Here is a 21,722-nt window from a genome sequence, read left to right as displayed (position 1 = left end):
TCCACCTTTCTACCTCAAGTCACTCCCCAACAGAAAAAGGCACCGACTTTTCAACCGCAGCCCTTTCGTTCCTTTAAAAATAAGAGAGCAAAGGGCTATTCATATCTGCCAAGGCAGAGGTCGAGGGAAGAGACAGCAACAGGCAGCTCCTTCCCAGGAACAGAAGCCTTCCCCGGCTTCTACAAAAGCCTCAGCATGACGCTGGGGCTTCTCAAGCGGACTCGGGGACGGTGGGTGGTCGTCTCAAAAATTACAGCGCGCAGTGGGCTCACTCGCAGGTAGATCCCTGGATCCTGCAGATAATATCTCAGGGGTACAGGTTGGAATTAGAGACAGATCCACCTCGCCGTTTCCTGAAGTCTGCTTTACCAACGTCCCCCTCCGAAAGGGAGACGGTTTTGGAAGCCATTCACAAGCTGTACTCTCAGCAGGTGATAGTCAAGGTACCTCTTCTACAACAAGGGAAGGGGTATTATTCCACTCTTTTTGTGGTACCGAAGCCGGATGGCTCGGTAAGGCCTATTCTAAATCTGAAGTCCTTGAACCTGTACATAAAGAAGTTCAAGTTCAAGATGGAGTCACTCAGAGCAGTGATAGCGAACCTGGAAGAGGGGGACTTTATGGTATCCTTGGACATCAAGGATGCGTATCTCCACGTTCCAATTTACCCCTCACACCAGGGGTACCTCAGGTTCGTTGTACAAAACTGTCACTATCAGTTTCAGACGCTGCCGTTCGGATTGTCCACGGCACCTCGGGTCTTTACAAAGGTAATGGCCGAGGTGATGATTCTTCTTCGAAGAAAAGGCATATTAATTATCCCATACTTGGACGATCTCCTAATAAGGGCAAGGTCCAGAGAACAGCTAGAGATGGGATTAGCACTGTCGCAAGAAGTGCTAAAACAGCACGGGTGGATTCTGAATATTCCAAAATCCCAGTTAATGCCGACAACTCGTCTGCTGTTCCTAGGGATGATTCTGGACACGGTTCAGAAAAAGGTTTTTCTCCCGGAGGAAAAAGCCAAGGAGTTATCCGAGCTTGTCAGGAACCTCCTAAAACCAGGAAAGGTGTCTGTACATCAATGCACAAGAGTCCTGGGAAAAATGGTGGCTTCTTACGAAGCAATTCCATTCGGCAGATTCCACGCAAGAATTTTCCAAAGGGATCTGTTGGACAAATGGTCAGGGTCGCATCTTCAGATGCACCTGCGGATAACCCTGTCTCCAAGGACAAGGGTGTCTCTTCTGTGGTGGTTGCAGAGTGCTCATCTATTGGAGGGCCGCAGATTCGGCATACAGGATTGGATCCTGGTGACCACGGACGCCAGCCTGAGAGGCTGGGGAGCAGTCACACAAGGAAGAAACTTCCAGGGAGTATGGACGAGCCTGGAAACGTCTCTTCACATAAACATTCTGGAACTAAGAGCAATATACAATGCTCTAAGCCAGGCAGAACCTCTGCTTCAGGGAAAACCGGTGTTGATCCAGTCGGACAACATCACGGCAGTCGCCCATGTGAACAGACAGGGCGGCACAAGAAGCAGGAGTGCAATGGCAGAAGCTGCAAGGATTCTTCGCTGGGCAGAGAATCATGTGATAGCACTGTCAGCAGTGTTCATCCCGGGAGTGGACAACTGGGAAGCAGACTTCCTTAGCAGACACGAGCTTCACCCGGGAGAGTGGGGACTTCATCCAGAAGTCTTCCACTTGCTGGTAACCCGTTGGGAAAGACCAATGGTGGACATGATGGCGTCTCGCCTCAACAAAAAACTGGACAGGTATTGCGCCAGGTCAAGAGATCCGCAGGCAATAGCTGTGGACGCGCTGGTAACGCCTTGGGTGTACCAGTCGGTGTATGTGTTTCCTCCTCTGCCTCTCATACCAGAAGTATTGAGAATTATACGGCAAAGAGGCGTAAGGACGATACTAGTGGTTCCGGATTGGCCAAGAAGGACTTGGTACCCGGAACTTCAAGAGATGATCACGGAAGATCCGTGGCCTCTACCTCTAAGGAGGGACTTGCTTCAGCAGGGTCCCTGTCTGTTTCAAGACTTACCGCGGCTGCGTTTGACGGCATGGCGGTTGAACGCCGGATCCTAAAGGAAAAAGGCATGCCGGAAGAAGTCATTCCTACTTTGATTAAAGCAAGGAAGGAAGTAACCGTGCAACATTATCACCAAATTTGGCGAAAATATGTTGCGTGGTGCGAAGATCGGAGTGCTCCGACGGAGGAATTTCAACTGGGTCGATTCCTACATTTCCTGCAATCAGGATTGTCTATGGGTCTCAAATTGGGATCTATTAAGGTTCAAATTTCGGCCCTGTCGATTTTCTTTCAAAAAGAATTGGCTTCAGTCCCTGAAGTCCAGACCTTTGTTAAGGGAGTGCTACATATACAGCCTCCTGTGGTGCCTCCAGTGGCACCGTGGGATCTCAATGTGGTTTTGGACTTTCTAAAATCTCATTGGTTTGAACCATTAAAGAAGGTGGATTTGAAATATCTCACATGGAAAGTGACCATGCTTCTAGCCCTGGCTTCGGCCAGGAGAGTGTCAGAACTGGCAGCTTTATCTTACAAAAGCCCATATCTGATTTTCCATTCGGACAGGGCAGAACTGCGGACTCGTCCGCATTTTCTCCCTAAGGTGGTGTCAGCATTTCATCTGAACCAGCCTATTGTAGTGCCTGCGGCTACAAGTGACTTGGAGGACTCCAAGTTACTGGACGTTGTCAGAGCATTAAAAATATATATTGCAAGGACAGCTGGAGTCAGAAAATCTGACTCGTTGTTTATATTGTATGCACCCAACAAGATGGGTGCTCCTGCGTCTAAGCAGACGATTGCTCGTTGGATCTGTAGCACAATCCAACTTGCACATTCTGTGGCAGGCCTGCCACAGCCTAAATCTGTAAAGGCCCACTCCACAAGGAAGGTGGGCTCATCTTGGGCGGCTGCCCGAGGGGTCTCGGCATTACAACTTTGCCGAGCAGCTACGTGGTCAGGGGAGAACACGTTTGTAAAATTTTACAAATTTGATACTCTGGCTAAGGAGGACCTGGAGTTCTCTCATTCGGTGCTGCAGAGTCATCCGCCCGTTTGGGAGCTTTGGTATAATCCCCATGGTCCTTTCAGGAACCCCAGCATCCACTAGGACGATAGAGAAAATAAGATTTTACTTACCGATAAATCTATTTCTCAGAGTCCGTAGTGGATGCTGGGCGCCCATCCCAAGTGCGGATTATCTGCAATAATTGTACATAGTTATTGTTAACTAATTCGGGTTATTGTTGAAGGAAGCCATCTTTCAGAGGCTCCGCTGTTATCATACTGTTAACTGGGTTTAGATCACAAGTTGTACGGTGTGATTGGTGTGGCTGGTATGAGTCTTACCCGGGATTCAAAATCCTCCCTTATTGTGTACGCTCGTCCGGGCACAGTACCTAACTGGAGTCTGGAGGAGGGTCATAGGGGGAGGAGCCAGTGCACACCACCTGATCTGGAAAAGCTTTACTTTTTGTGCCCTGTCTCCTGCGGAGCCGCTATTCCCCATGGTCCTTTCAGGAACCCCAGCATCCACTACGGACTCCGAGAAATAGATTTATCGGTAAGTAAAATCTTATTTTTTCCTCCATCTGAGGAATTAAATGAAGTGTGTGAAGAAGCGTGGGCTTCCCCCGATAAGAAACTGGTAATTTCTAAAAGGTTACTAATGACGTACCCTTTCCCGCCAGAGGATAGGTCACGTTGGGAAACATCCCCTAGGGTGGATAAAGCGCTCACACGCTTGTCAAAGAAGGTGGCACTACCGTCTCCGGATACGGCCGCCCTAAAGGAGCCTGCTGATAGGAAGCAGGAGGCTATCCTGAAGTCTGTATATACACACACAGGTATTATACTGAGTCCAGCTATTGCTTCAGCATGGATGTGCAGTGCTGCAGCTGCTTGGTCAGATTCCCTGTCGGAAAATATTGATACCCTAGACAGGGACACTATATTGCTAACCGTAGAGCATATTAAAGACGCAGTCTTATACATGAGAGATGCACAGAGGGATATTTGCCGGCTGGCATCTAAAATAAGTGCAATGTCCATTTCTGCTAGGAGAGGGTTATGGACTTGGCAGTGGACAGGTGATGCAGATTCTAAAAGGCACATGGAAGTTTTGCCTTATAAGGGTGAGGAGTTGTTCGGGGATGGTCTCTCGGACCTCGTTTCCACAGCAACAGCTGGGAAGTCAGCATTTTTACCCCATGTTCCCTCACAGCCAAAGAAAGCACCGTATTATCAGGTACAGTCCTTTCGGCCCCATAAGGGCAAGCGGGTTAAAGGCGCGTCCTTTCTGCCCAGAGGCAGAGGTAGAGGGAAAAAGCTGCAGCATACAGCCAGTTCCCAGGAGCAAAAGTCCTCCCCCGCTTCCTCCAAGTCCACCGCATGACGCTGGGGCTCCACAGGCGGAGCCAGGTACGGTTGGGGCCCGTCTCAAAAACTTCAGCAATCAGTGGGCTCGCTCACGGGTGGATCCCTGGATCCTTCAAGTAGTATCTCAGGGGTACAAGCTGGAATTCGAGACGTCTCCCCCCCGCCGTTTCCTCAAATCTGCCTTGCCAACAACTCCCTCAGACAGGGAGGCAGTGCTAGAGGCAATTCACAAGCTGTATTCCCAGCAGGTGATAGTCAAGGTGCCCCTCCTTCAACAAGGACGGGGTTACTATTCCACAATGTTTGTGGTACCGAAACCGGACGGTTCGGTGAGACCCATTTTAAATTTAAAATCCTTGAACACATATATAAAAAAATTCAAGTTCAAGATGGAATCGCTCAGGGCGGATATTGCAAGCCTGGACGAGGGGGTTTACATGGTATCACTGGACATCAAGGATGCTTACCTGCATGTCCCCATTTACCATCCTCACCAGGAGTACCTCAGATTTGTGGTACAGGATTGTCATTACCAATTCCAGACGTTGCCGTTTGGTCTATCCACGGCACCGAGGGTATTTACCAAGGTCATGGCCGAAATGATGATACTCCTTCGAAAAAAGGGAGTTTTAATTATCCCGTACTTGGACGATCTCCTGATAAAGGCGAGGTCCAGGGAGCAATTGTTGGTCGGGGTAGCACTATCTCGGGAGGTGCTACAACAGCACGGTTGGATTCTAAATATTCCAAAGTCACAGCTGGTCCCTACGACACGTCTACTGTTCCTGGGGATGGTTCTGGACACAGAACAGAAAAAAGTGTTTCTCCCGGAGGAGAAGGCCAAGGAGCTGTCATCTCTAGTCAGAGGCCTCCTAAAACCAAAACAGGTGTCGGTGCATCACTGCACGCGAGTCCTGGGAAAAATGGTAGCTTCCTACGAAGCAATTCCATTCGGCAGGTTCCATGCAAGAACTTTTCAGTGGGACCTGTTGGACAAGTGGTCCGGATCGCATCTTCAGATGCATCGGCTGATAACCCTGTCTCCAAGGACCAGGGTGTCTCTGCTGTGGTGGCTGCAAAGTGCTCATCTTCAAGAGGGCCGCAGATTCGGCATACAGGACTGGGTCCTGGTGACCACGGATGCCAGCCTTCGAGGCTGGGGGGCAGTCACACAGGGAAGAAACTTCCAAGGACTATGGTCAAGTCAGGAGACTTCCCTACACATAAATATTCTGGAACTGAGGGCCATTTTCAATGCCCTAAGTCAGGCAAAACCCCTGCTTCAAAACCAGCCGGTACTGATCCAGTCAGACAACATCACGGCTGTCGCCCATGTAAACCGACAGGGCGGCACAAGAAGCAGGACGGCGATGGCAGAAGCCACAAGGATTCTCCGATGGGCGGAAAATCACGTGTTAGCACTGTCAGCAGTGTTCATTCCGGGAGTGGACAACTGGGAAGCAGACTTCATCAGCAGGCACGACCTCCACCCGGGAGAGTGGGGACTTCATCCAGAAGTCTTCCAACTGATTGTAAACCGTTGGGAAAGGCCACAGGTGGACATGATGGCGTCCCGCCTAAACAAAAAGCTAGAAAGGTATTGCGCCAGGTCAAGAGACCCTCAGGCGATAGCTGTGGACGCTCTAGTGACACCGTGGGTGTACCGGTCGGTTAATGTGTTCCCTCCTCTTCCTCTCATACCCAAGGTACTGAGGATAATAAGGAGAAGAGGAGTAAGAACTATACTCATTGTTCCGGATTGGCCAAGAAGAGCTTGGTACCCGGAACTTCAAGAAATGATCTCAGAGGACCCATGGCCTCTGCTGCTCAGACAGGACCTGCTGCAGCAGGGGCCCTGTCTGTTCCAAGACTTACCGCGGCTGCGTTTGACGGCATGGCGGTTGAACACCGGATCCTGAAGGAAAAGGGCATTCCGGAGGAAGTCATTCCTACGCTGATTAAAGCTAGGAAAGAAGTGACCGCAAACCATTATCACCGTATATGGCGAAAATATGTTGCGTGGTGTGAGGCCAGGAAGGCCCCAACGGAGGAATTTCAGCTGGGCCGTTTTCTGCACTTCCTACAGTCAGGGGTGACTATGGGCCTAAAATTGGGTTCCATTAAGGTCCAGATTTCGGCTCTTATCGATTTTCTTCCAGAGAGAACTGGCTTCACTACCTGAAGTTCAGACTTTTGTTAAGGGAGTGCTGTATATTCAGCCCCCTTTTGTGCCTCCAGTGGCACCTTGGGATCTCAACGTGGTGTTGGATTTCCTAAAGTCACATTGGTTTGAGCCACTTAAAACCGTGGAATTAAAATATCTCACGTGGAAAGTGGTCATGCTGTTGGCCTTGGCTTCGGCCAGGCGTGTGTCAGAATTGGCGGCTTTGTCATGTAAAAGCCCTTATCTGATTTTCCATATAGATAGGGCAGAATTGAGGACTCGTCCCCAGTTTCTCCCTAAGGTGGTATCAGCCTTTCATTTGAACCAACCTATCGTGGTGCCTGCGGCTACTAAAGACTTGGAGGCTTCCAAGTTGTTGGACGTAGTCAGAGCCCTGAAAATGTATGTTTCCAGGACAGCTAGTGTCAGGAAAACTGACTCGTTGTTTATCCTCTATGCACCCAACAAGCTGGGTGCTCCTGCTTCAAAGCAGACTATTGCTCGCTGGATTTGTAGTACGATTCAGCTTGCACATTCTGCGGCTGGACTGCCGCATCCTAAATCAGTGAAAGCCCATTCCACGAGGAAGGTGGGCTCTTCTTGGGCGGCTGCCCGAGGGGTCTCGGCTCTACAACTTTGCCGAGCAGCTACTTGGTCGGGGTCAAACACATTTGCTAAATTCTACAAGTTTGACACCCTGGCTGAGGAGGACCTAGATTTTGGCCATTCGGTGCTGCAGAGTCATCCGCACTCTCCCGCCCGTTTGGGAGCTTTGGTATAATCCCCATGGTCCTTACGGAGTCCCAGCATCCACTTAGGACGTCTGAGAAAATAAGATTTTACTCACCGGTAAATCTATTTCTCGTAGTCCGTAGTGGATGCTGGGCGCCCATCACAAGTGCGGATTGTCTGCAATACTTGTATATAGTTATTGTTTAACTAAAGGGTTATTGTTGAGCCATCTGTTGAGAGGCTCAGTTATTGTTCATACTGTTAACTGGGTATAGTATCACGAGTTATACGGTGTGATTGGTGTGGCTGGTATGAGTCTTACCCGGGATTCAAAATCCTTCCTTATTGTGTCAGCTCTTCCGGGCACAGTATCCTAACTGAGGTCTGGAGGAGGGTCATAGAGGGAGGAGCCAGTGCACACCAGGTAGACCAAAAGCTTTCTTTTAGTTGTGCCCAGTCTCCTGCGGAGCCGCTATTCCCCATGGTCCTTACGGAGTCCCATGGTCCTTACGGAGTCCCAGCATCCACTACGGACTACGAGAAATAGATTTACCGGTGAGTAAAATCTTATTTTTTTTCACATACATTGCTACCCCTCCTCCTCTTCTACCCATTCTATCCTTCCTAAATAAATTGTATCCTGGTATAGATTTGTCCCAGTCATGATTCTCATTGCACCATGACTCAGTAATTTTGACAATATCCAGGTTATCCCTTGTCATTATTGCAATTAGCTCTGGAATTTGGTCTCCTAAGCTCCTAGCATTTGCACACATAGCTTTAAGAACTTTGTCTGTGCATCTGTTATTAGTAGCCATGTCCAGACAGTACAAAAAAAGAACAAGTTTAATATTGAAACTACCTGTTTGGTGATGTTGTTCAGTGTTTGTTTATTTGTTCCTCCCCCCCCCCCCCCCCCACCCCAATCAGGAATCACACTCTGTCCTTTACACCACGACTACACCTCACTAAATGAAAAGATATAGTACACCTGTCCACAAATGGTCAAAGGAGGTAAACACCAGACAGCATGCAGTAATAAAACTGTTTCACTGAACAACTTCCCCACACATGCAATGCCAATTACAAGCAATTCATTACATCAAGAACATACATGAGTTTGCATAATAGAGAACTGTAGTGAGCAGATTGGGGATGTCTTTTCTTAGTTTAAAAGACAGATAATATGCATAAGATGAATTACATACTTTTGCGGCATTAAGACAGTCCATAGGTCATAGTTTTGGTGTGTTGTTGTTTTCCTTCTGTTCTCCTTCGGTTTAACGCAGGTATAACGCTAATATTATAATAACACTTTTATGTCAGCACTTCTATGGAAGCACTCCCAGCCGACGGCTTCCAGCCTTAGACTAGATATTAAATAGGAACATTTTCCATGTGAATGCCATGATTGCAAACTCCTCCTGATACAATCCCACTTCAAACTAAGGCAATAAATTAGCTTACACAAACAGGCATTACATACCAATAAGGCAGCCAACTAAATCTTTACAGAGTTAAAAAACAAACAAACAAAAAAAAAAACCTCTTTCCTTCCCTCGGCTGCACCTGCTCCGAAGAAATCCTTCTCTTCATCAGCATCACAGTCCTTTCTGTATAACAAGCCTAGAAAGGCCAAACCGTCCAATACCTTCTTTAGGGGAGGTTGAGCTATATCCAAGAAACCTGCTGCGGCAGGTTCCCAGGAAACTAAGCCTGCTTCCAGTACGCCGAAGTCCTCCACATGACGGTGGACCGCACGGCCTGGAGGTGGGGCCAGTGGGTTCGAGGCTCAGACAGTTCAGTCACGTCTGGGTATCGTCCGGCCTGGATCCCTGGGTGATAGATATTGTGTCCCAGGGATACAGGTTGGAATTTCAAAATCTCCCTCCTCTTTTTCAAATCAGGCTTGCCAGTTCTGCTGGCGGACAGGACTGTCCTACAAGCAGCGGTCCAGAAGTTGGTGGAGGCACAGGTCATTGTGCCAGTACCTCCTCATTTGCAAGCCACGGGTTACTATTCGAACCTTTTCGTGGTACCGAAACCGGATGGTTCGGTCAGGCCCATTCTGAACCTAAAATCACTAAACCCTTTTCTGAAGGAGTACAAGTTCAAAATGGAGTCTTTCAGGGCGGTGATATCAGGTCTGGAAGAGGGGGAATTCCTAGTATCCCTGGTTATCAAGGATGCGTACCTCCACATTCCGATTTGGCTGCCGCATCAGGCTTATCTCCATTTTGCATTACTGGACTGTCATTTCCAGTTCCAGGCCCTGCCATTCAGCCTCTCTACAGCACCAAGGGTGTTCACCAAGGTGATGGCGGAGATGATGGTTCTACTCCGAAACGGGGTAAACATCATTCCATATCTGGACGAAATACTGATAAAGGCATCGTCCAAGGAGGAGTTGTTGCAGTCCATTGTACTCACAACCCGCCTACTCAGAGTCCACGGTTGGATTCTGAACCTTCCAAAATCTCATTTGGAACCATCCCGGAGGTTGTCGTTTCTGGGGATGATCTTCGACACGGAAGTGCAGAGGGTATTTCTTCCGCAGGAAAAAGCGTTGGTGATACAAACAATGGTCTGGGATGTCCTGAAGCCAGCCCGGGTGTTGGTTCATCAATGCATTCGCCTTTTTGTGAAGATGGTGGCCTCTTACGAGGCTCTCCACTACGGGAGGTTCCATGCTCGGGCCTTCCAACTGGATCTTCTGGACAAGTGATCAGGATCTCATCTACACATGCACCAGAGAATTCGTCTGTTGCCAAAGGCCAGGATTTCACTCCTCTGGTTGCTCCAATTGCCCCACCTTCTGGAGGGCCGCAGGTTCGGGATTCCGGACTGGGTCCTTCTAACCACGGATGCGAGCCTCCGGGGCTGGGACGCAGTCCCTCAAGGGGAAACCTTCCAAGGAAGGTGGTCAAGTCTGGAAACCGGCCTGCCGATCAACATCCTGGAACTAAGAGCCGTCTACAACGGTCTTTTTCAGGTGGCCCATCTTCTATTAAATCGGGCCATTCAAGTACGGTCGGACAATGTAACGACGGCTTACATAAACCGACAGGGCAGAACGAAGAGCAGAGCTGCGATGTCAGAGGTGACGAGAATCATCCTCTGGGCAGAAAAACACGCGTTGGCGCTCTCTGCAATCTTCATTCCAAGAGTGGACAACTGGGAAGCAGACTTGCTCAGCAGACACGATCTCCATCCGGGGGAGTGGGGTCTCCATCCGGAGGTGTTCAAGGTTATCTCAAATAGACATGATGGCCTCTCGTCTCAACAGGAAGCTTCTACGCTATTGTTCCAGGTCGAGGGACCCACAAGCAGTGGCAGTGGATGCCCTGGTGTCTCCGTTGGTGTTCCAGTCGGTGTACGTGTTTCCACCACTCCCACTCATTCCAAGAGTTCTAAAGCTCATAAGGAGAACAAGAGTTCAAGCAATCCTCATTGCTCCAGACAAGCCAAAGCATGCTTGGTACGCGGACCTTCTGAATCTCTTGCAGGAAGAGCCGAGGTCTCTTCCTCTTCGGGAGGACCTGCTGCAGCAGGGGCCGTTCGCCTATCAAGACTTACCGCTGCTACATTTGACGGCATGGAGGTTGAACGCCTGATAATAGCTCGGAAGGGCATTCCGAAGAAGGTCATTCCTACCCTGATACAGGCTAGGAAAGGGGTAACGTCTAAACATTACCATCGTATTTGGAAGAAATATGTCTCTTGGTGTGAGTCCAAGAAGTTTCCTGCGGTGGAGTTTCAACTGGGACGTTTTCTCCTCTTCCTGCAAGCAGGTGTGGATATGGGCCTGAGGTTGGGATCTGTGAAGGTCCAGATTTCGACCCTGTCTATTTTCTTCCAGAAACAATTGGCTGCCCTCCCTGAAGTTCAGACCTTTTTGAAGGGAGTTCTGCACATGCAACCTCCTTTTGTACCACCTACGGCGCCTTGGGACCTTAACGTGGTGTTGCTGTTTCTCCAGTCGGACTGGTTTGAGCCTCTACAGGAGGTTGAGGTCAAGTTTCTTACATGGAAGGCTGTCACGTTGTTGGCCTTAGCTTCTGCTAGACGTGTGTCAGAATTGGGGGCTTTGTCCTGTAAAAGCCCATACTTGATATTCCACGAAGATAGAGCTGAGCTCCGGACACGTCAGCAGTTTCTTCCAAAGGTTGTGTCGGTATTTCGTATCATCCGACCTATTTTGCCAGTGGCTACTGACGCCTCAATTTCGTCAAAGTCCTTGGATGTTGTGAGGGCTTTGAAAATCTATGTGAAGAGGACTGCTCGTCACAGGAAATCGGACTCTTTGTTTGTCCTGTATGATCCCAAGAAATTTGGGTGTCCTGCTTCAAAGTAGACTATATCTCGCTGAATTAGGTTCACTATCCAGCATGCGTATTCTACGGCTGGATTGCTGTGTCCAAAATCTATTAAGGCCCACTCTACTCGTAAGGTGGGGTCTTCCTGGGCGGCTGCCCGAGGTGTCTCTGTGTTCCAACTTTGCCGAGCAGAAACTTGGTCTGGGTCGAACACGTTTGCTAAGTTCTGCAAGTTCGATACTTTGGCCTCTGATGATCTGAAGTTCATTCAATCAGTTTTGCAGAAGCCTCTGCGCTCTCCCTCCCATTCTGGAAGCTTTGGTACATCCCCATGGTACTAATGTGGACCCCAGCATCCTCTAGGACGTAAGAGAAAATAGGATTTTGGTTACCTACCGGTAAATCCTTTTCTCGTAGTCCATAGAGGATGCTGGGCGCCCGCCCGCCCAGCGCTTCGTTTTCCTGCAATCGTTATCTGGTTCAGTACAACTTTGTTTAGTTATGTACTGCATTGTTACTTGGTAAGCAATGTTTCAGCAGTTACTGAGTTTTTCAAGCTAGTTAGCTTGATGTGCCTTGTATGTGTGAGCTGGTATGAATCTCGCCACTATCTGTGTTAAATCCTTCTCTCGAGGATGTCCGTCTCCTCGGGCACAGTTTCTAGACTGAGTCTGGTGGAAGGGGCATAGAGGGAGGAGCCAGCCCACTCTCTCAAACTCTTAAAGTGCCAGTGGCTCCTGGTGGACCCATCTATACCCCATGGTACTAATGTGGACCCCAGCATCCTCTACGGACTATGAGAAAAGGATTTACTGGTAGGTAACCAAAATCCTTTTTTTGGGTCATCTGCAAAAAGACATATTTTCCCTTCAATGCCATTTGCTAAGATAACAAAGATATTAAAAAGCACTGGTACACGAAGTACAGCTCCCTTGGGCACACTTCTTGTAACTTTTCCTTCCTGATACTGCACTCCATTCTTATCCAATCAACCATCTTAAAATTCAGTCCCACGTTTTTAGAATTTATTTAGCAGTCTGTGATGTGGGACCATCCCTAGAGGTTGTCTATTGTCACAAAACTGTCCAATTCCATATGGGAAAGGAACAGTCACTATTAAGGCTGTCCTCTTTCAGCCACTAAAGTAGCGAGGGAGCCTGGGAAGTGCTGATGGCACTATTAATTCAAACAAAACATCACAATTCTCAAGTGTCGGTGGACTGTATCTAGAGGTGCAATGTAAAATGGAAATTGACCAATCAGTTTAGTAATACCCATCAGGTGCTTGAAAGGGAGGGGTTATTCTAAGCAAGTAAAAACACAAGAAAGGATTTCCCCAGCACACCAAAGGGTATTAGCAGTAAGATTTGAACACTTCATGGTGGTAGTTAATTCAGAGATATTAGTTGCATATATTTGCATGCTTAAGCCTACAGGCCATCGTCAACGCTACCCTGATACTGGAGGTCCCTAACACTGCATGATAACTGTACCCACTATGGTCCGTATAATTGTCTACTGTAAGGCCACATTATAATAGCATTTACAAAAAATATATCTAAACTGAGAGCCAGTTTACCGGGAGTCACCCCTGGGTACTCCAATTGACTACAAGAATCAGCATGGTCTCCAAATGCTGGTCCCATTTGTGCCTCTAAGAACTGCAATATAAAATGGAAGTTGCTCAAGTAGTTTAGTAATACCCCTCAGGTGTATCTAGAGATGTCAGAATCTAATTTTCTTAACTGTTTTATTTTCCACCTCCTAGTGAGTTTTGCTTTGTGGCCTACATGCCACTGAAATTAGAGAAATAAATGTTATTAATAAAAGGTAAGAGTTCATCTGTAATGCATTGTTAATGATTATTTGGTGGATTTGATTTAGAGATTTTAGCAGTATTCACAGTACCAGATGGCCATGGTGAACTTGTTGGTGTCTGCTCATTAGCTGGTTGTCTCTGTTTTGTATAAATTATATATGCATATAAGTATCACGGCCAGCTGCAGCAATCTCATTTCCTGTGCTTCTTTCAGATTCTGGCTGCGGCTCTGACAGAGTGCCATAAAAAGTCCAGTTCATTTGGCAAGCCTCTGGCTCTCAAAGTGTTTGTGGCTGGAAGGAATCGCTTAGAGAATGATGGGGCTACAGCTTTGGCAGAAGCGTTTCGGGTATGTGTGTTCAGGTTTATAACACAGCTGTTTCGCATGGGATTAAATGTTCTGTAATTCTGCATACCTACATTATTTCATTTCTGTTTCCAGTTAATCGGCACCTTGGAGGAAGTACACATGCCTCAGAATGGTATTAATTATTCTGGAATCTCTGCACTGGCAGAAGCATTTAAAGTCAACCCATTGCTAAAGGTCATCAACCTTAATGATAACACGTTTACAGATAAAGGAGGCATTGCTATGGCTGAGGTAATGGTCTTCTAGTCCTCATCATATATACATTGTCTATGTGTCATTTTTGTTAAGTTGTGCTTTAACAATCACTTGTAGCAGGTTTTCGTATAAATTAAGCTTGTTTTCATCCAAACAGGCACTGAAGACCCTGAGACAAGTGGAACATATTAATTTTGGTGACTGTTTGGTGCGCTCTAAGGGAGCATTTGCAATTGCTGGGGCCCTGAAGGAGGGTTTGCATAAGCTAAAGGTAAGTAATGTGCTGCTTTATGGGTTAGGATATGTTTTTGTTGACACGCAGAGAACTAGATTAGAGAGAGGGTTGATTCAAGAGAAATTGATTTGAGAGAGGCTAATATTTTAGAGAGAGGTCACTGCGAAAGAGAAAGATTTTACAAAGATTACAGAGAATTACACAGGGAGTTAGATTAGAGAGAGATAGAGTAGAGAGCTATTATGAACAGCACAGAGGGAAAGAGATCAAATTAAGGATTTGGGTTTTGTGGCATCTGCTATACTGCGCAGAATGCCATTTATATATTACTATTCATTACATTTTGTTTTCACTGTATCATGTATATGTGATGTTTGACCTCATGCATTTTATGATAATTAATGCATTTGTCTTTGTTCCTATGGTAGGAACTTAATCTCTCCTTCTGTGAAATTAAGCGCGATGCAGCTCTTGCATTAGCGGAGTCAGTGGAAGACAAATCCGAGCTGGAGAAATTGGAATTAAATGGTGAGCTTGGAGGCTCCTGTGTGTGTGTGTGTGTGTGTGTGTGTGTGTGTGTGTGTGTGTGTGTGTGTGTATGTATGTATGTGTACAGATAATCAGCAATGTGGGTCTGTGTATGTCTTATGTTACAGGAAACAGTCTTGGCGAGGAAGGTTGCGAACACATTCATGAAATTTTGGATGGCTTCAGCATGGCCTCAGTTCTGGGATCACTTAGGTACCAATATATTGTTTCACTTTTAATTTTTGTTATAATACTAGAAAGCACTTACTGCCGTGAAACTGTTTTTCTCCTTTCATCCATTGGTGGACACTGGAGTATCATGGGGTATAGAGTGTGGAGCCGTGAGTCTGGGCACTTAAAATATACCTTCATAAAGCTCAGACTCCTCCCTCTCTATTGAGGTGGTCCTGCATTTGTACTGGGTCTTGGGGAGACCAGATAAGGGAGCTGCTAATCTTGGCAGCCCGCATTCGGCATTAGTATGGCTAAGAAGACCATCCTGCTAAGCTGGGACCTTGGAGGTGGTCCCTTCATTCACTGGTGAGGCTTCCCAATTGTTAAGCCCACCATAACAGGTACAGCAGCCATTTGATGGGAGCAGCCTCCACGTTTGCCCCCTCCATACGCAGGGAAGTAGTGATGCGGTGTGTTGCTGGTTCTGAATTTTTCTGTGTGCTATTGGTTGAATTCTCAATTCTCCATCTTCAAGGTACTGCAGTTTATACCACTATTTGAGCGTGTTGTAGATCTAACTAATTTAGGAATGGAAGAAGTTTTGCTAACATTTGGCAAGCTAGCATTTCAGACTCTCCTTAGGCTGCATCTATCGCTCCATTGGTTGCCGAGAGACGAAAGTCTTAAAAAGGGTCAGTCGTTCTGTCTCTGAGACTGGACACATTGACAACAGATGCTAGTCTGTAAGGATAGAACGATTTCAAGTTACCTTTATTTAGAGTTACCCAAAGTTTACATTGGAGGTTGTTGCTTTCTGAACTGGAGATTGTCAAAAGCTCAAGTTGTCTGGTCAGTTGTTCTATGAACTTTGAGTGTGAAGAACATGGCTACCATACAAGAGGCCCTTTAAATGCTAGGTTTTTCCTGCTGTGGAGTTGTCATGCCCTGCAGCCCCCACCCACCTGCCTCCAGGATACTGGAAGCTTTTTTACTTTGCCCTCCGGGCAGGTGGCTGACCATTACTGTATACGCCTCTTCTCTGGTGTTTTAACCACAACACAATGGCACCAGTAGCACAGGGTCCATTGTCAACAGCCTGCAGTGGCAGTGAACTTTCCCCCGAGAGGCAATCTCTTGTAGTTAGTGAGGTCAGCAGTAGGTGGTACTGAAATGGCAACACCTTAGCCTGCTTGAGTCTATGTACATCCTGTGTAGTTATATGAGTGACCGTGGAAAAATAAATTAAGCAAATTTAAAAAAAACAACAACAACTAATGCTCGGCAGCTCAAAGCAGAAGTAACCTACTCCTGTGAGCACTAACGTAAAAAGGAGGATTTTGGTACTTACCGATAAATCCCTTTTTCGGAAGCCATAAGGGACACTGGCCACCTGCCCGTCGCTTTTCTCTTCCCTTCATTGTTGCTCTCTTTCCTCGTATAGTTTTGTTCTCTTGTTCCCGTCTCCTCTCGGCTAATTCATAACTGAGGGATGATGTGGGATAGAGGGGGAGGAGCCTGTTTCACTTCTTGGATTATTTAAAGTTCCAGCTCCCTGTAAGCCACCATCATCACCCCACGGTCTTGAAGTTGTGCTAGTGTCCCCTATGGCTTCCGAAAAATGGATTTATCGGTAAATACCAAAATCCTAATTTTTCTGTCAGCCTCTAGGGGACACTGGCACAACTTCAAGACCGTGTGGACGTTCCAAACTTTCCCCCCTAGCGGGAGATCGCTGAGGAACTTGCAAAACAAGATGGCCAAACCATGAAGATGAAGCCGCAAATGTATCAAACTTGTAGAAATTGGCAAACATATATAATTACTCAACCAAGTGGCTGCTCTACAGAGTTGAGACGTGGTAGCCCCCTTACTAGCGGCCCAGGAAGACCCAACTGAGCGCGTAGAATGCGCAGCAAAGGATAATGGAAGTCGCCTAGATTGGCGTAGATAGGCTTGACGAATAGTCAACCGAATCCAGCGGGCCAAGGTCTGCTTAGTAGAAGGCCACCCTCGCCGCGTAAGATCATAAAGCACGAATAAAGCATCAGTCTTTCGTAACAGTGCTGTCCGTTCCAAAGTCCACCTGTAAGGACGGTACCACAATCTGCTGATTTGATATTAAAAGCCGACACGACCTTGGGAAGAAAGGAAACATGTGTTCTTAACTCGGCCCTATCAGGATAAAAAATCAAGTAGAGAGGCATACAAGACAATATACCCTCCGGGATGAAGCTATGGCTAAATGGAAAATCAGTCTTCCAAGTAAGATAGTTAATATCTGCGTCTTCCAAGGGTTCAAAACAGGGTGACTGCAGCACCAGATTCAAGTCCCAAGGAGCCTGTAGGGGGAACAAACTGGGGTTGTACCCGAAGGACCCCTTGTAGAAAAGTTTGCACATCCGGTAGGAGCGCCAGGCGTCTCTGAAAGAAAATCGATAAGGCAGAGACCTGAACTTTCTGGGATCCTAAACGAAGTTTGGAATCTAAACCTGCCTGAAGAAAAAGCAAGAACCGTGAGAAACGAAAATAATCTAATTGAAACCCTTTTCGGTCACATCAAGAGATATAAGAATGCCAGATGCGATGGTCATGGGCTGCCATAACAGGTTTTCGTGCACGCAACATCGTGGGAATAACACATTCCGGAATCCCTTTGCGTTTTAGGATGTCTGCCTCGAGCCATCCTGTTAAATGTAGTTGTGGTAAATCTGGATACACGAAGGGCACTTGTTGGAGTATTTCCATTCGCAGAGGTAGAGGCCAAGGATCGTCCGCTAGCAGAAGGCGCAGGTCTGAAAACCCAACTCTCCGAGGCAAATCTGGTGCTACCAAGATCGCCGTGATTGACTCCCGTTTGATTCTCTTGAGAATTCGAGACAATAGAGGAAACACGTATACTAGGTCGTACGGCCAACTCACGGCCAGAGCGCCTACAGCTTCCGCCTGAGGATCCCGTGTTCTGGAGATGTATCGAGGTAGCTGATGACTGAGACGGTACGCCATGAGATCCACCACTTGGTGTGGTTCCCATTTCGAAATATGGAGATATGCATCCTTGATGTCCAGCGATATCATAAATTCCTTGGGTTCCAGGCTCGAGATCACTGAGTTGAGCGATTCCATCTTGAATCGGTAATAAGACATAAACTGATTTAACGATTTAAGATTCAGAATTGGTCATAGGGTACCGTCTGGTTTTGGTACTACGAAAAGATTGGAATGGTAACCCTTCTTTCATTGAAGCAGTGGTACCGGCATTAACACAGCCGATTCTACTAAGGACTGTATTGCACCTTGAAGGGCCAAACGTTTGTCCAGAAGAAGTGGAAGACTTGTCGTAAAATATTTCTTTGGCGGCAAAATTTGAAATCTAACTTGTACCCTTTGGAGATGATATTGCGAATCCACACATTGGGCCTAATTCAGACGTGATCGGTGCTGTCCGTTTTCGCACAGCAGCCGATCAGGTCTGAACTGCGCATGCACCAGCTCCACAGTGCGCCGGCGCATGCCAGACAGCCGATGGCCGTCTCAGGCAGAGGCGTTTGCTGGGCAGGAGGGGCCGGACTGGTGGCGTTTGGCCGCCATTTTAGGGCCGCACTCCGGGCAACACAGGCGTGTCCGGATCGGTCAGGGGGGTGGGCCGCGGCGGCTGCGTGACGTCATGCGCAGCCGCTGCGACCCTCACATTGATGAGTAGCTCCCTACCAGCGCGTAGGAGCTACGCTGGTCGGGAGCTACTCTTCAAGTACTTGTGCGGCAGGGCCGTGCCTGACATGCGGGGCATCCCCGTCTCCCCCCTGCATATCAGAGAAGCTGATCGTAGATGTGCTAAATTTAGGTCAATTTACGATCAGGTCTGAATTAGGCCCATTGGCTGATATCTTGAACCAGGCATCCCACCGTACTTGGGCCCTGGTGGGAGGGGAGACTGTCATGCCATGGTCTTTTCTGTAGGCTCTGGGTCTTGACGACGAGCAGCGACTGGTTGGTTGGTTGCCGCGATTTCTACCTCGCAAGGGTGTAGCTCTTCCGCGTCCTCTAAAAGGCTGAGTGGAACGAAAGGCCCGAAAGGAAAATCCAGTATAAGAGTGCTTAGGTGGTGGCCGAATGGTTGGTAAAATGGGAGATGTTACCTCGAGTGGACTCCTCTCTATCCAGGTTGTCCAAAAAGACTGCATTACCTGTTATGGAAGCAATTTCGTTGAAAGACCCGTCTGATCGGAAGCTGGACACCACGTTGAAGTCCATCTATTCGGCCGCAGGTGTCTCACTTAGACCAACCTTGGGGAGTTCCTGAGTGAACAAGGCAGTGGAGCATTGGGCCACTAAATTGATAAAGGACGTACAAGAGGGAGTTCCGTTAGAAGAAGTATTGATCTTAGCGGAACATATTAAGGAATCAGCGATATACCTAGGAGAAGGGGCTAGAGAGATCAGACAAGTTAACTTGAGAATCTCAGCAGCAACTATTGCAGCCAGAAGAGTTCTTTGGCTTCGGTCATGGCAAGTTGAAATGAATAAATACTTCGAAAACTTTTAGGCATCTGAAACCGTTTGTCCGGGTGTTTCGAAGCCTCCGTCAGCTGATCATCCAGTTTTTTGGAAAAAGGATAAGTAACCGATGAATGCTGCTGTCTACCAAATAAAGCAGTATCTGATGAATCTGGTGTCGTAGTCTCAGAAGTGTTCAAAACTTATCCTATAGCTAAAATAAGAGGTTCAACCCCTTGGGAAGGTTCCTGTGGAACTTCTTCGTCTGGGTCTGTAATTTCGCCCAACTCACGATTGTCCTCTTCAGCTTCGTCCTGAGAGAGAAGACCTGCCACCCAGGGTGGTTCTGTAGCAATAGAAAGTACATTGTTTCAAGGAATCTCCTTAACAGTCTTTCGTAAAGCAGACACCTCATTATGTAATTGTCAGATGGTTCCTGTGAGCGCTACCGCCCAGGGGGTAAAATTAGCATCTTGGGACGGATTAACTAACATAACCTCTAAAGCACATGCTTTGCACATGGAGGAATCGTCTGTGTGAGTTCTTTTTTTTACACTTACTGTAGCACAGATAAATAGTTTTTGTGATGCCTTATTAGCTGTTCCCTTGTCTGCCATTGTGACGGACAGAGTGGAGACGCATACAATTCACACCAGCACTCTCAATAATAGAGAGAGAGAGGGATAGAGGGATGTATAATTTCTCTATCGTCCTAAGTGGATGCTGGGGTTCCTGAAAGGACCATGGGGAATAGCGGCTCCGCAGGAGACAGGGCACAAAAAAGTAAAGCTTTACTAGGTCAGGTGGTGTGCACTGGCTCCTCCCCCCATGACCCTCCTCCAGACTCCAGTTAGATTTTGTGCCCGAACGAGAAGGGTGCAATCTAGGTGGCTCTCCTAAAGAGCTGCTTAGAGAAAGTTTAGTTTAGGTTTTTTTCTTTACAGTGAGTCCTGCTGGCAACAGGATCACTGCAACGTGGGACTTAGGGGGAAAGTAGTAAACTCACCTGCATGCAGAGTGGATTTGCTGCTTGGCTACTGGACACCATTAGCTCCAGAGGGATCGAACACAGGCCCAGCCGTGGAGTCCGGTCCCGGAGCCGCGCCGCCGACCCCCTTGCAGATGCTGAAGCGTGAAGAGGTCCGGAAACCGGCGGCTGAAGACTCCTCAGTCTTCATAAGGTAGCGCACAGCACTGCAGCTGTGCGCCATTTTCCTCTCAGCACACTTCACTGGGCAGTCACTGAGGGTGCAGAGCGCTGGGGGGGGGCGCTCTGAGAGGCAAATATAAACCTTATACAAGGCTAAAAATACCTCACATATAGCCCATAGGGGCTATATGGAGATATTTAACCCCTGCCTGACTGGAAAAATAGCGGGAGAAGAACCCGCCGAAAAAGGGGCGGGGCCTATCTCCTCAGCACACGGCGCCATTTTCTGTCACAGCTCCGCTGGTCAGAACGGCTCCCAGGTCTCTCCCCTGCACTGCACTACAGAAACAGGGTAAAACAGAGAGGGGGGGCACATTAATGGCTATATATATATATATTAAAGCAGCTATAAGGGAGCACTTAATATAAGGATATCCCTTGTATATATAGCGCTTTGTGGTGTGTGCTGGCAGACTCTCCCTCTGTCTCCCCAAAAGGGCTAGTGGGTCCTGTCTTCATTAGAGCATTCCCTGTGAGTTTGCGGTGTGTGTCGGTACGTGGTGTCGACATGTATGAGGACGATATTGGTGTGGAGGCGGAGCAATTGCCAAATATGCAGATGTCACCCCCCAGGGGGTCGACACCAGAATGGATGCCTTTATTTGTGGAATTACGTGATGGTTTATCTTCCCTTAAACAGTCAGTTGAGGACATGAGGCGGCCGGACAATCAATTAATGCCTGTCCAGGCGCCTCAAACACCGTCAGGGGCTGTAAAACGCCCTTTGCCTCAGTCGGTCGACACAGACCCAGACACGGGCACTGATTCCAGTGACGACGGTAGAAATTCAAACGTATTTTCCAGTAGGGCCACACGTTATATGATTTTGGCAATGAAGGAGACGTTACATTTAGCTGATACTACAGATACCGTAAAACAGGGTATTATGTATGGTGTGAAAAAACTACAAACAGTTTTTCCTGAATCAGAAGAATTAAATGAAGTGTGTGATGAAGCGTGGGTTGCTCCTGATAAAAAGTTGATAATTTCAAAAAAGTTATTGGCATTATACCCTTTCCCGCCAGAGGTTAGGGCGCGCTGGGAAACACCCCCTAAGGTGGAC

The 21,722-nt window shown here is 47.6% G+C and overlaps 1 protein-coding gene across 3 annotated transcripts in view; it reads left to right on the top strand.

Annotated features, from left to right (window-relative positions):
• Window positions 1-21,722, top strand: part of RANGAP1 (Ran GTPase activating protein 1) — a 198,073-nt gene that overhangs the window by 145,310 nt on the left and 31,041 nt on the right. For all 3 annotated transcript variants that reach the window (XM_063940734.1, XM_063940733.1, XM_063940732.1), the window contains 5 exons: window positions 13,668-13,802; window positions 13,896-14,054; window positions 14,176-14,289; window positions 14,682-14,781; window positions 14,910-14,994. In XM_063940734.1, the coding sequence (XP_063796804.1) occupies window positions 13,668-13,802; window positions 13,896-14,054; window positions 14,176-14,289; window positions 14,682-14,781; window positions 14,910-14,994 (593 nt within the window). The remainder of the gene's footprint in view (window positions 1-13,667; window positions 13,803-13,895; window positions 14,055-14,175; window positions 14,290-14,681; window positions 14,782-14,909; window positions 14,995-21,722) is intronic.

The sequence above is a fragment of the Pseudophryne corroboree genome, chromosome 9 (genome assembly GCF_028390025.1).
Source record: "Pseudophryne corroboree isolate aPseCor3 chromosome 9, aPseCor3.hap2, whole genome shotgun sequence".
Lineage (NCBI taxonomy): Eukaryota > Metazoa > Chordata > Amphibia > Anura > Myobatrachidae > Pseudophryne > Pseudophryne corroboree.
The sequence above is the reverse complement of the archived record's forward strand: the minus strand, read 5'-3'. Positions and strand labels throughout refer to the sequence as shown.